This window comes from Rhinoderma darwinii, chromosome 5, assembly GCF_050947455.1.
Source record: "Rhinoderma darwinii isolate aRhiDar2 chromosome 5, aRhiDar2.hap1, whole genome shotgun sequence".
Lineage (NCBI taxonomy): Eukaryota > Metazoa > Chordata > Amphibia > Anura > Rhinodermatidae > Rhinoderma > Rhinoderma darwinii.
The window spans coordinates 188,314,429-188,329,361 of record NC_134691.1 but is presented as its reverse complement, the minus strand read 5'-3'; the positions used below and the strand labels follow the sequence as shown (position 1 = coordinate 188,329,361).

Genomic DNA, 14,933 nt, shown 5'->3' with positions numbered 1-14,933 from the left:
TCTCCTTTAGTCCTTGTGGAAATGAGAAAAAAAATCGCTAAACCTACATTTTCTTTGAAGAAATGTTGATTTTAATTTTCACGGCCTACTCCCAATAATTTCTGTAAAAAACCTGTGCGGTCAAAATGCTCACTACACCCCTAGATAATTTCCTTGAGGTGTCTAGTTTCCCAGATGGGGTCACTTTTGGGGGATTTTCACTGTTTTGGCACCGCAAGAGCCCTTCAAACCTGACATGGTGCCTAAAATATATTCTAACAAAAATAAGGCCCCAAAATCCACTAGGTGCTCCTTTGCTTCTGAGGTCGGTGCTTCAGTCCAGTAGCACGCTACGGCCACATGTGGGATATTTCCTAAAACTGCAGAAATTGGGCAACAAATATTGAGTTGCATTTCTCTGGTAAAACCTTCTGTGTTATAAAAAAAATTGTATTAAAAATTTATTTCTGCAAAAAAATATGAAATTTGTAAATTTCACCTCTACTTTGCTTTAATTCCTGTGAAATGTGTAAAGGGTTAAGACATTTTCTAAATGCTGTTTTGAATACTTTGAGGGGTGAAGTTTTTAAAATGGGGTGACTTTTTGGGGGTTTCTAATATATAAGGCCCTCAAAACCACTTCACAACTGAACTGGCCCCTGTAAAAATAGCCTTTTGAAATTTTCTTGAAAATTTGAGAAATTGCTGCTAAAGTTCTAAGCCTTGTGAGGTCATAGAAAAATAAAAGGATGTTCAAAAAACGATGCCAATCTAAAGTAGACATATGGGGGATGTTAATTAGCAACTATTTTGTGTGGTATTACTGCCTGTCTTACAAGCAGATACATTTAAATTGAGAAAAATGCTAATTTTTGCAATTTTTCACTATATTTTCGTGTTTTTCACAATTAAATACTGAATGTATCGACCAAATTTTACCACTATCTTAAAGTCCAATGTGTCACGAGAAAACAATCTCAGAATCGCCCGGATAGGTGAAAGCATTTCAACGTTATTACCACATAAAGTGAAACATGTCAGATTTGAAAAATGAGGCTCTGTCAGGAAGGTCAAAAGTGGCTAAAGAGGGAAGGGGTTAAAGATGAACACCCCAAAGGACAAACCGCCAAACAGGTAGTAGCAGAAAGAGAAGGTAAAAAGACGACACAGGGAATAAAAAAATTAATGAAAGCATGTGGTCTAGAATCCCATGGACGGTTAGATGCAGACAAATGGAATGAATGTTGTGACACAAAGCGTGGATGGCTGAAAGATAAAGGGTTGACTGAGAAAGCCGAAGTATGGAAGAAGGTGTCAGAGGAAGTAACACGAGGGGGATGCATGGAAACAGAATGTAAGAAAAAGTTTTATTATGATTGTTATAATGAAAATCCAGGAAAAAGGACAGAAAAGGTAGGTAGACCCCCGGGGTATGGAGACAGAACGTTAAATGGTCCAGAAGGATGGACGTGTTTTAGGTGCGGTTCTCAGAACCTGGAGTGGAAGGATGTATGTTATGCATGTGGCGCTCCCAGACCTAGGGACAAAAATCCTCTAGGTATATATCCAGTAGTGCCAGGATACTCGAACAACAACCCTTTTGCGCCTGCCCCCACGCATATACCGGAACCATATAAGCAGGTTGCGGGAATGGCCCCAGTGGTGTTAGCACCAGCAGGGGTAATTACTAGGGCAGGTAAAACAAATAAAGGAGCAGAGGGAGGGGATGAGGAAGACGAAGAGGAGCAAAAAGAGCAAAACAGGAAGGACAAGGCAAAAAGAGAGGAACAAGAAAGAGAAAGAGAAAGGCAGCTCCAAACCCTCCAAGACCAGATGGATGAAGGGAGGAATATACCAGATGGGAAAGGAAGCTGTAAGGCTAGAATATACAGATGACTCATATGTTATGGAATGTTCTTTGTTCGTCTGATGCTATAAGTATGAACGTTGTAGTTCAATAAATTAGAAGTATTACTTTGAGAACGTGGTCTCAGTGTGTCTTTACTTCTCCGAGCTCGCACCCCCCCACCTGATTTGAACCTGCATAGATGATCAAGGCGTAAAGTGACCCCATTGCGATCACAGAACCATAACTTTCTAAGGCTGGGTTCACACTACCACATTAACGTCTGTAATGGACGGACGTATTTCGGCCGGAAGTCCCGGACCGAACTCAGTGCAGGGAGCCGGCTCCTAGCATCATAGTTATGTACTGTAATCATGTTTTCAGTACGGGGCAGTAGTTCCACGGAGAGGCAGGGACTCCTAGCATCGTACATAACTATGATGCTAGGAGCCGGCTCCCTGCACTGAGTTCGGTCCGGGACTTCCGGCCGAAATACGTCCGTCCATTACGGACGTTAATGTGGTCGTGTGAACCCAGCCTAACTTTTTCGTTGACGGAGCTGTATGAGAGCTTGTTTTTTGCGACACAAGCTATAGTTTTTATAGGTACCATTTTTGGATACATGCGACTTTTTTAGCACTTTTTATTCCAATATTTGTAGGGCAAAGTGACCAAAAAACATTCTGATATCGTTCTTTACATTTTTTTTTTTACGCTGTTCACCACGTGCAATAATTAATATCATATTTTTATAGCTCAGGCTGTTATGGTCACGGCGATACCAAATATGTATGGTTTATTATTATTTTTTCAATAATAAAGGACTTGATAAGGGAACAGGGCGATTGTGTTTTATTTTATTACTTGAAACTTTTATTATGTTTTCAAACATTTATTTTTTTCACATTTTTACACTTTTAGACTTGGACTTGAAGGTCCAACTATCTGATTGCATGTCAGGGCTGGCGATCTTCTAGCAACCGCTTTGATGCAGCGATCGCTTTCGATCGCTGCATCAAAGGGGTTAATGGGAGGGATCGGAGCTAGCTGCCATTACATTGATTTCAGACAGTTTTTTTCTGCTGCGGCTTTTAGCCGCTTGTGGTAAAAAAAAAGTGGCATGCTCATTCTTGCTATTTTTTGGCCACGGCGCTCAATGGCCGTGGCCGAAAAGCGCAGCGGCAATTGCGGCAAGAATTTGCAGGCAGGTCAAAATCTCTTTCACTCTATTTTTTGCCCGCAGCGCTCAATGGCAAAAAGCGCTGTGGCAATAATTTGCAGGCAGGTCAAAACCTGCCTGAAAAAAAACTCTGTGTAAACAGTGTCTAAGGTGTCTTTACAATCACAGATATCTATCAAATTGCTGTCCATTCAAGCCAATATCAACATAAATTAATGTGTATAAATGGACAATTGATCTTATTGAAATATGTCTCCGAAAACTGACCTGACGTGCTTAGGGAAACGACCACACGGGACGGGAAAATACGCCTGTGGATCTCACGGCAAATCTGCGGAATTTGTTGTGCATTTCACCCCTCTCATCGAAAGTAAAATTTCTTAAAATCTCATCCACTTTGCTATTTTCTGCACGCAAACACGAATGGAAAATTCACAGCGTATCCGCCACGTGTGAACATACCCTAAAAATTTTCATTCACCACAATTGTAGCGCGTAAACTGTATCTGCGAAAGATCTAAACGACAACTCCATTAAAAAGATTAGCACTGTTTTTTTGTAGAAGGACCAGAAAAGATGTCCGGTTATTTTTTGTATAATTTAAACGTTTAAGGAAACCTGTCAGCAGTTTTGAGGCCCTAAAAACTGCTGACGGCAGTATATAGGGGTGTAGGAGGGCATTGTAACAATTCATTTTTGTCTCGGTCTATCAAGTTGCATGACCAAGAAAAGTATGTTTTTTTTTTCCCTGGCGCCATGGTCGCCAGTGTCACTGAGGTTTTGTAAGTTCCTTCTCAGTGTTATGGCTCTAGCGTTCTCCTCACTGGCCTCTAGAGTCATCTCTCAGAGCAGAGTGGCACTTGTGACCACTGCGACGGGGAAATTAAAAGTAGGATTCTCGCTCTTGCAACTTGCATGTCAGTCATGTGATGGACACACAGGACATTAAGGGTATGTTCACACGCAGTCTTTTGAAGCGTATTTTGGGGCGTTTACGCCTCAAAAAACGCCTGAAAAAGCGGAACTGAATGCCTACAAACATCTGCCCATTGAAATCAATGGGAAAAAGAGCATTTAGTTCACACGGGGCGTGTTTGTACGCCGCTGTTTTAAAAGATGGAGCGTAAAAAGACACTCCGTAAAAAGAAGTAGAATGTCACTTCATGAGGCGTTTTTTGGAGCTGATTTTCTATTGAACGCTATGAAAAACGCCTCAAAAGAAGCCTGAAAAGAAGCTCCAAATTAAGGGCCAGTTCACACAGAGTTTTTCCGCACGTTTTTTGACGCGGAAACCTCAATGGGAGGCAGAAGCGTATTTCGCTGCGTTTTTTGCCCGCAGTGCTTAATGGCCGTGGGCGAAAAACGCTGCGAAAAACGGCGTGTAGGCAGAGGAGGATCTGCCTCAAAATTCCAAACAGGATTTTCTGTCTGCAAAATACTACTTGTGAACACAGCCTCAGGGTATGTTCACACGACCTATTTTCAGACGTAATGGAGGCGTTTTACGCCTCGAATTACGCCTGAAAAGACGGCTCCAATACGTCGGCAAACATCTGCCCATTGCTGTGTAGACGACCTGTAATTTTACGCGTCGCTGTCAAAAGACGGCGCGTAAAATTACGCCCGCGTCAAAGAAGTGCAGGACAATTCTTGGGACGTAATTGGAGGCGATTTTCATTGATTCCATTGAAAAACAGCTCCAATTACGTCCATAATGGACGCCGCGAAAAACGCGTGCACTTGTAATAACGTCTGAAATTCAGGAGCTCCGTAATTTCAGACGTATTTTGCGTTGCCGTGTGAACATACCCTAAGAAGCTTAATTTTCAGCTTCAAAAACGCCTGAAAATCAGAGGCTGTTTTCTCTGAAAACAGCTCCGTATTTTCAGACGGTTTTTATTCAGCGTGTGCACATACCCAAAGGGTATGTTCACATGACCTTTTTTTCAGGCGTAATTCGGGCGTTTTACGCCTCGAATTACGCCTGAAATGACGGCTCCATTACGCCTGCAAACATCTGCCCATTGCTTGCAATAGGTTTTACGATGTTCTGTTCAGACGAGGTGTAATTTTACGCGTCGCTGTCAAAAGACGGAACGTAAAAAGATGCCCGCGTCAAAGAAGTGCATGTCACTTCTTTGGAGCCGTTTTTCATTGACTCCATTGAAAAACAGCTCAAATTACGTCCGTAATGGACGCCACGAAAAACGTGAGCAAAAATGACTGAAATTCAGCTGTTTTCACCTGAAAACAGCGCCGTAATTTCAGACGTATTTTGCGTTTGCGTGTGAACATACCCTAACAATGAAAGCGATTTTCCCTGTATGTAATTTGAAAAACGCGCCCATCTACATGTAGGCGCAGCTTAGGCCGTGGTGCAACCACACTGTGGGAACTCTAACCAATTTCAATATCTGTAAGATCAGCCTGATTGGTGAGAAATCTGGTTTTAAACCACTACTGACATTGACCCCTTCCCTAGACCACCAGGGATTTTTGGTATTAACCCCTTAGCTGAATGTTATTTATTTATTTTTTAACAAGTTTTAACCAAAAAAACACCCAGATCCTTAAACTAATAAACTAACTTTATCAACCCTGTGGTGATGTAAATGTAGTTCAGTACAACTGCAGGGAGTGTGGATCATTTTCTTTATGGAATGACCAGCCATTCCGGACGGAAAAAGTTGGAGCTGAACTTTGGGGATGAGAGGACTCGGAAAACTCCACCCAAAGCTGAATTTTCAGTTCTCTATAGTTATATAAGCGAAAGAAGGTACTAATAAAGCCCTTTACCAGAAGATCACAACGCTACATCCGTGTGGGATCGAGCGAGCCCGCCTTTTCTCTGTGCACCGCTGAATGGGAGGAGTCAGTACAGCAGAGCAGTCACAGCGCGCAATGGCTGAGCACGCGCCGCTGGCGAACATGGAGAAGTCTGTAGAGCAATTCCTGCGATCCGTGAGGACCGGGCAGGTGAGAAGAGCGGAGCTGGCAGCCACTAGGCTGATCTATTACATAGTGCGGATGGCAGTGCAGCACTTCTGGTTGTCGTACTGCGTCACCGCACAGCGCAGACCGGCCAATGATCTTGAACCATTCCGCTTTCCAGTGTGAAGCTGTGCTGATCATGCATTGCACGTAACGTAACGCGTGTTTCACATGAACTCGTCGATATTCCAACGACTTCCTAAAATACGCCATTCTGCTCAATAACTACAGCAAACCTGTTGGAAATGATCAATGGTGTGCTTACTGGTCCCGTAGTTACGCCGCTGTGGTAATTTTCAGGATGTACACAGCAACCCCCACTGCTTCGAGTGAGGAGTTCCCGTTTATTGAGGATATAGAGGTGGTGACTTTACATGTGCAATCACTTTGAATTGAAATAAGACTGGGTTCCCACAGTGCAGATTTGCCTAAGATTTTGTATGCGTTTTTTAACCCAAACCAGGAACGGAACCTAAACAGAAGAAATCTATAAAGAAAACCTTCTAGGTCTCCTCTCCTGGATCCAGTTTTGGCTTAAAAAAAAAAAAAAGCATGCAAAAGCTGCACTGTGGGAACCCAACCTAAGGCTAGATTCACTTTGCAATAGTGTGTTTCGCTGCTGAAAACTGCGAGGCCAGTAACTTCATTGCAAACCAGCAGCAATTCACACTACCGCAAGTGACCCCAGCCAAAACACACAAACCTGATCGTTCGAATTGAATCTGCATCCACAGTATAGGTTCCGCTTTGATTGTATAAAAAAAAAAAAATGCTGTGTGGTGTATGTGTGTGTGTGTGTGTGTGTGTGTATATATATATATATATATATATATATATTTTTTTTTTACTGGATGCTTTTCAATACAGTTTCCATAAAATTAAATTAAAAAAAAATATATCAAAAGTAATGTCGAGCACACTCTGGCATACACAGGGTTCGTATTAGTCTTTGGACAGCTGGCAAATGTCGTGTTACTGCGATTCAATGCATTTTTTTTGACGCAGTTGTGGTTAAAAATGTCTGACTACGCCCTAAGGCCCCATGCACACGGCCGTAAAAAAACCTCTAATTGCGGACCGCAATTACGGACCCGCCCGGTTCAATTAGCTGCGGACAACTTTCCGTATCGCTACGGAAGGGTAACCGTGCAGGGAAATATGGAGCATGTCCTACTTTTTGCAGGCCGTGCTCCCATACTTCGTATGGGAGCACGGCACGAAAATGCGGCCTCTGGTTGTCTTCGGCCGGCCGTGTTAACGGGCATGGCTGTGTGAATGAGGCCTAAGGCGGGATTCACACGACAGGGATTCCCGGCCGGGTGCCGGCCGTTCATAAATCGGCCGGCACCCGGCTGCATTAGGAATAATAGACCCCTAATGGGGCTATTCACACGACCGATTTTTTGACGGCCGGGAAAACCGCCCGTCAAAAAATAGGACATGCTCTATTTTCAGCCGGGTGCCCGGCTCCCATAGAAGTCTATGGGGCCGAGTAATACACGGCCATCACCGGAATGTGTCCCAAGTGATGGCCGGGTCTACCGTCGCTCGCGCACTCTCTCTCCTCCTCCTCCTCACAGTGCAGAGTGCATGTGAGGAGGAGGATCTTTTATTGCTCGCTGTAGGAGTCGGAATCCCCAATCCCCTGCTGGGGATTGGGGATTCCGCTACAGGAGAAGTGCGTGACTACACTGTCCATATATGGACACAGCGAAGTCACGCACTTCTGCAGCGGAATCCCCGACTCTATGGCCGGGGATGCCGCTACAGGAGAAGTGCGTGACTACACTGTCCATATATGGACACAGCGAAGTCACGCACTTCTGCAGCGGAATCCCCGACTCTATGGCCGGGGATGCCGCTACAGGAGAAGTGAGTGACTACACTGTCCATATATGGACACAGCGAAGTCACGCACTTCTGCAGCGGAATCCTCGACTCTATGGCCGGGGATGCCGCTACAGGATAAGTGAGTGACTACACTGTCCATATATGGACACAGTGACGTCACTCACTTCTGAAGCGGAATTGCCGACCTGTGGCAGGGAATTCCTCTTCAGGAGAAGTCAGCGACTACACTGTCCATATATGGATATTGAAGTCAGTGACTTCTGGAAAGGGGGGGGGGGATGGGTGCAACTTACAGGGGACTGTGGCATCACCTACAGGGGGCAGGGTGGGTGGCATCACCTACAGGGGGCAGGGTGGGTGGCATCACCTACAGGGGGCAGGGTGGGTGGCATCGCCTACAGGGGGCAGGGTGGGTGGCATCGCCTACAGGGGGCAGGGTGGGTGGCATCGCCTACAGGGGCTGTGTGGCATCGCCTACAGGTGGCTGTGTGGCATCGCCTGCAGGTGGCTGTGTGGCATCGCCTGCAGGTGGCTGTGTGGCATCGCCTGCAGGGGGCTGTGTGGCATCGCCTGCAGGGGGCTGTGTGGCATTATCTACAAAGGGCTGTGTGTGGCAACAAAGTTTAAATGAAATTCATCCGATTTTAAAACGGACAGGGAAAAAAACGGATTCAAATCTGGTCCAAATCGGCCAAAAACGGCCGATTTCCCCGGCCGACACTCGGACCCTGTCGTGTGAATGAGGCCTTAGGCCTCATTCACAAGGCCGGGTGCCGGCCATTCATAAATCGGCCGGCACCCGGCTGCATTTGGAATAATAGACCCCTAATGGGGCTATTCACACGACCGATTTTTTGACGGCCGGGAAAACCGCCCGTCAAAAAATAGGACATGCTCTATCTTCCCCCGGGTACCCGGCCGCCCGGCTCCCATAGAAGTCTATGGGGCCGGGTAATACACGGCCATCACCGGGATGTGTCCCGAGTGATGGCCGGGTTTTCCGTAGCTTGCGCTCTATCTCCTCCTCCTCACAGCGCAGAGTGCATGTGAGGAGGAGGAGTTGATGCCATTCTGACGAATGGCATCGCTGTACACTGTGTGGCAGGGCCGGGGTGTACAGCAGGTGGAAGGGAGCGCTGCGCTGGCTCCCTTCCCCTGCTTGAAAAGCACCCTGGCCCGGCGACACCTTCGATGGCGCCGCTAGCAGCTGCTGCTGCGGCTGCTACTACTGTAGCGACGCCACTATAGCAGAGCGGGGAGGTATCTCTGCTATGTGCTAGCCGCACTTTAGCTCCTTGAAGGAGCGGAATCCCCGTATTTTCGGGGATTCCGCTCCTGGACAGAGCGCTTGATGTCTCTGTCCATATCTGGGCAGTGACATCAGGGGAAACTCCTGAAGCGGAATCCCCGAACACATGGGGATTCCCCTTCAGGAGTTGCCGCTGATGTCACTGTCCGGATCTGCCCGGCCGGGCACGGATGCAAAACTTAATGCAAACCGGCCGGGCAAAATGGCAGATTTTACCGGCCGGGCAAAATGGCAGATTTTACCGGCCGACAGTGTGAATCCCGCCTAAGTGAACTTTGGTAATGGGACTACATTTACACGTGGCAGTTAGGCCTCATGCAAACAGCAGATCTATATATTTGGATGGGTATTACCCTCGTACAATTTATATATAATATTTTGTAGTAATTCACACTAGGTGTACACCACCAATTGTCAATACATGAATAAAGGAACAGGGGGAGTAGGAAAAGTAGTGTTTCATCAATGTAAAAAATACTTTATCGTTGAATTGTTATTAAAAACAATGTTAGATGTAAATTTTACGTTGCGCCAAAGTCCCCTGAATTGGCACACTATGACAAATTATGTCTAGATTGAATTGCTCCGATTCTATAGATGTATGTGTCTGGCCTCCACCATTGAGTGATTTAGGAGAAATTGTAATAGTCCCTTGGCCAGAAATTAAATTATATAGACTGTCCCCCCTCAGTGTTGGTGAGGAAACAGTCAAATTGCATGTGAAAATAAAGGTTCCTCCAACGGGCTGTAAATAAAGCCCAGCAGTGGAGAAACCCCTACATCAATATGACTGCAATGGGTTCCATGTACATGCATGTAACTTCAATAGGCTGCATGTACAAGTATCCTGTGTGAGCAGGCACGGCACAGCAGAGTCAAGACTGCTGCGTGCTAGCAACTACACAGGAGAAGGAAAAGACCGAGCCTGTCGGGTGGCAGCACTGTAGTAATCTTCAAATAAGTGTCAGTAAATATTCTGCCTTGTCAGGCAGTGAATAACTTGCACAAAGCCCATTAATTGCCAACAAAGCCTGGCTAACGGGGTTTTTCTACGTATCGTATGAGCTGATAAGTAAGCCGCGGTCAGCTGAATGTGTGTAACCGCAAGCTGCAGCAGAGGAACCCTCGTTGGATACGATCACAATATTGTGTATTGTCATGTATGTATAGGCTCGGCACAGCAGAGTCGAAACTGCTATGCCGTGACAGCTCTGTAAGGGGGAGTGACAGACCGGGCGGACGGCCACAGAGGCAGCGCGCCTGGACAAAGCACTCCAGTACCGTGCAAGAGTGAGTACTCTGCCTGTCAGGCAGTTAGTACACTAGAACACAGTTTGTTTTTTATTTATTATGTAAGTTGAGCTGCCTGGTCATTCACATATATGTGGAAAGGGCTGAGGGGAGATGAGCCTGTGTACGGACCTATCTCAGACACAGCTCAGCTCCGTCCCCCCGTGCATAGTAAACTATATGAGCTGCCCAACATGCAGCTTCAGCGTGATGTTGTCCCTAAGGCTATGTTCACACGGAGTATTTTGGGGGAGGAATATCTGCCTCAAAATTCCGTTTGATTCCTCTCGCTTTTCGCGCCGTTTTTCGCCCGTGGCCATTGAGCGCCGCGGGCATAAAACAGCGCGAAATACGCTTTCTCTGCCTCCCATTGAAGTCAATGGGAGGTCAGAGGCGGAAGCGCCCGAAGATAGGGCATGTCGCTTCTTTTTCCCGCGAGGCAGTTTTACTGCTCGCGGGAAAAAGACGCCGACGTCTCCCATTGAAATCAATGGGAGGCGTTCTCAGGCCGTTTTTGCCGAGTTTTGCGACGCGGTTTCCGCGTCAAAAAACTCGGCAAAATACCCCGTGTGAACATAGCCTAACTACAGCAGATATTCTGCAAAATGGATGGTAAATAGAACTGCTAGTAGGCAGTACGGAGCAATCATGAACATCTAACATTGATATTGATATTAAAGACACCCGACGCGCGTTTCGCCGGTACTTCCGGCTTCTTCCAGCAGATCTATGTGTATAGAAGCTTCATGGCAGCACACAGGGGCCAGACAGGCACCCTAAAACGAAGTCACAGGGCTTCCTTACCCTACTATATTGGGTGCCGTCATCTCTGTAAATATTTCATGTCAGTGCCTCAATTTCCGTATGCCTTTGTACATAATTGGAGGAATACTGTAGCAAGCAGTAAGGGCTCCATAAACTTGAAAGTGGTTGTACAGAGTCATAATATGGTTCATAATAAAACTGGCCATATTTTCATAGTAAAATGGAGCTACTAAGGTCATACATACCGTGAGTCATGTTATACCCTGTTGCCCCCTAACTAACATCAGGAACGGGAGACACTTCTGGAGGGTGCTGTTTCCTGTACGATAGAAGGGGATAAGTGCATGATACGATTTGGGGGTACTACGCTTGCAATGGCAGATGTATCGTGCAGTGTGCAGATGCGTCTCTCCACACCTGTTAATTTGGGCGGGAGAGTGTAACTAATAGACCCTTTAATTCATTTTGGTCCCTTAAGAGCGAGTTTATAGGTCCTGAAAGGGAACCTGTCACCAGCAGAGGAAGCGTGATCTCGCTGTAAATGACAGGTTACAACGAGATCGCGCTTCCTCTGCTGTAACTACCATAGAAACAGTAACGAAGTGCAGGGATTGTGAATAGACATCCCGTGGAATGTCTATTCACTGTCTAAACACTTCAGTATTGTTTGTGTTAGTATAAGGCTGGGTTCACACGACCTATTTTCAGACGTAAACGAGGCGTATTATGCCTCGTTTTACGTCTGAAATTAGGGCTACAATACGTCGGCAAACATCTGCCCATTCATTTGAATGGGTTTGCCGACGTACTGTGCAGACGACCTGTCATTTACGCGTCGTCGTTTGACAGCTGTCAAACGACGACGCGTAAAAATACAGCCTCGTCAAAAGAAGTGCAGGACACTTCTTTGGACGTTTTTGGAGCTGTTTTCTCAGACTCCAATGAAAACAGCTCCAAAAACGGACGTAAAAAACGCGAGTTGCTCAAAAAACGTCTGAAAATCAGGGGCTGTTTTCCCTTGAAAACAGCTCTGTATTTTCAGACGTTTTTGGTCACTACGTGTGCACATACCCTAAGACAACACATAAGGATCTAACAGGATCCCTATGCGCTGTGTAAATGAATGGAGAGGAGTGCATGATTGGTCAGCGTCATACACTCCCCTGAACAACGCCCACTTGGTCTACAGTAAAAACACGCCCACTTGGGCATTAAGCAACTCATTAGCATAAATCTAAAAACGCTAATAAAGTGGTGAAAATAGATATTTTTTTTTAAATAAAAAGCACTGCGGTCACTGACATTTATAGCGCCGATCTCCTTATGTAGGAGATAAGGCACTTATAATGTGGTGACTGAGCCTCTTCGTATTATTTTTAAAGTTAATAAATCGTAAAAAAAACATGCAAGCTTCTTCTATGCACTAGATTGTTTGCCTTTAATACTGGGAAAACTATTTGTAATATACAGCAAAACAATGTACAACTTTTTTTTGCTAGTGATTTGTTTATTGACATTGTGTAGATGAGATTGCTTTAACCCCTCAGTGACCAGACTATTTTAGGCCTTCAAGGGGTTTTCCCATCTTGGACATTTACGCATATCCACAGGAACCCGCACTTATTTCTAGAATGGGGCCCCCTAAACCCCATTCTAGCTTACAAGTGAATGGAAGTTACGGAAACGGCGTAGCTCGCGGTGCTACCCTCTTTCCGGAACTCCCATTAACTTCTAGGGGAGTTAAGGAAACCAGGTAGCTCAGAGAATTTGGCTGTTTCCGTAACTCCCGGCCACCTAACCAGGAAGTTCATTCTGCTCTATTGTTTCCAGTAAAACCACAGACACCTTGACGGAACACATTAAAGTAAATGGGTTCCGTCGGGCGCCGGTTGTCTCTGTTGTTTAACGGTGCCTGCACTTCCGCCATTTTCATTGTTCTGCTCCTCTGACAGAGCAGAACAGAATGCCGAACGCTGATGTGAACGGGGCCTTGTTACTAGGGATCGTTCACTTTGGAAAGTAGATGAATGACCACTAATAACTCCTAGCACAGGGACTCCTTTTTTTTTTATCTGAACGAGTCCCCACACTAGATTTTTTTTTTATTTTTTTTAGTGGCGTATGCACCCGAGATGCGTTAAAATTCTGGCACATTTTGGGTGATCCTGCGTCAAATTAAGCATTGATCGCTCTAAGCTGTCATTGTTCGTTTATATCCCGTGGTGCCCTGTTACCTCAGTTCACTGGCCTACTTTTAAAAGTAGGCCAATGAACTGAGGTAACCTGGGACGACTTGATGATGTTAACTAACCAATGACCGTTCGGACGAGTTCACACGAGCATGTTCGGTCCGGACCGAACACACTTCAGGGAACTGGGCTCCTAGCATCATAGTTATCTATGACGCTAGGAGTCCCTGCCTCGCTGCGGGAAAACTGTCCCGTACTGTAATGTTTTCAGTACGGTACAGTTTTCCCACAGCGAGGCTGGGACTCCTAGCATCCTAGATAACTATGATGCTGGGAGCCCAGCTCCCTGAATTGTTTGGTCCAGGAAATGCATCTGACATATGCTCCGTATTTTACGGACCGAACATGCTCGTGTGAAACCGGCCTAGACTATGTAGTGACAGCTCTAAGCTATCGTGGATCCAGGAAAGGTAAGCTTAATAATAAGCTAGAACGGGGTTTAGGGGGCCCCGTTCTAGAGATGGGTGTCTGTCCCAGAGGTGGCGCTGCCCTGTCAATTCATCTGCGAGCCCCTTCCCTCTAAACCGCTTAGATGCTGTGGTTGCTATTGACTTTTGCATCTAAGGGGTTAAATGGTCGGAATCGCTACCATTAGAGCCGGAGACAGCAGAGCATAAGATGGCAGAGCACCTGCTACAGTCTGCACGGGACACCCGTACAGAACTTAGACTAGGCCACCGTGAAAAGGCACCGGCAATCTGTGCTAATTTTTTGATGCAGGTTGTATTTTTTTGGCCTACTTTTATTTTATACACTGCACTTTGTCCTTCCGGTGAGCGCTTATTATTGACAGACATCACTGGTCGTCATCTGTGCCCATTTTGGGCGCAGGAATATATATATATATATATATATATATATATATATATATATATATATATATATATATATATATATATTAGTTGAAGCACCTTCTGCAGCGATAACAGCCTACAGTTTTCTTGGGTATGATGCCACACTGTTTGCACGCCTGGATTTGGGGATTTCCTGCCATTCTTCTCTGCAGATCCTGTCAAGCTCTGTCAGCTTGGATGGGGGGTGGGACAGTCTGGACAGCCGTATTTTCAGGTCTCTCTAGAGGTGTTCGATTGAGTTCAAGTCAGGCGTCTGGCTGGGCCACTCAAGGACATTTACAGAGTTGTCCCTCAGCCACTCTCCTGTGTTGTCTTGGCTGTGTGTGGTTAGGGTCATTCTCTTGTTGGAAGGTGAACCTTCGGCCAAGTCTGGGGTCCAGTGCCCTCTGGATCAGGTTTTCATTAACCCCTTCCCGCTCCTGGACGTACTATTAGGTCATGGTAGCTGTATCATTCGCGCTCCATGACCTAATAGTACGTCACTGGAGTAACGGCCATTTCGGCCGTCTTCCCGACACATGCAGGAGCTGTGATAGCTGCTGTCTCGTACAGCAGCTGCCACAGCTCCTACAGCAGGGACCGATCGCTGTGTCCCCGCTGATTAACGCCTTAAAAGCCG

At 45.9% G+C, this 14,933-nt stretch overlaps 1 protein-coding gene and 1 long non-coding RNA gene across 3 annotated transcripts in view; one reads left to right on the top strand and one right to left on the bottom strand.

Annotated features, from left to right (window-relative positions):
• The window catches only part of LOC142651753 (uncharacterized), a 115,868-nt gene extending 109,901 nt beyond the window's left edge, over positions 1-5,967 (bottom strand). Inside the window, exon 1 of the long non-coding RNA XR_012847709.1 lies at positions 5,802-5,967. This is a non-coding gene — a long non-coding RNA (uncharacterized LOC142651753). The remainder of the gene's footprint in view (positions 1-5,801) is intronic.
• The window catches only part of LOC142651752 (uncharacterized), a 296,323-nt gene continuing 287,266 nt past the window's right edge, over positions 5,877-14,933 (top strand). For both annotated transcript variants that reach the window (XM_075826806.1, XM_075826805.1), the window contains exon 1: positions 5,877-5,981. In XM_075826806.1, coding sequence (XP_075682921.1) covers positions 5,907-5,981 — 75 coding nt within the window. In that variant the 5' untranslated portion in view covers positions 5,877-5,906. The remainder of the gene's footprint in view (positions 5,982-14,933) is intronic.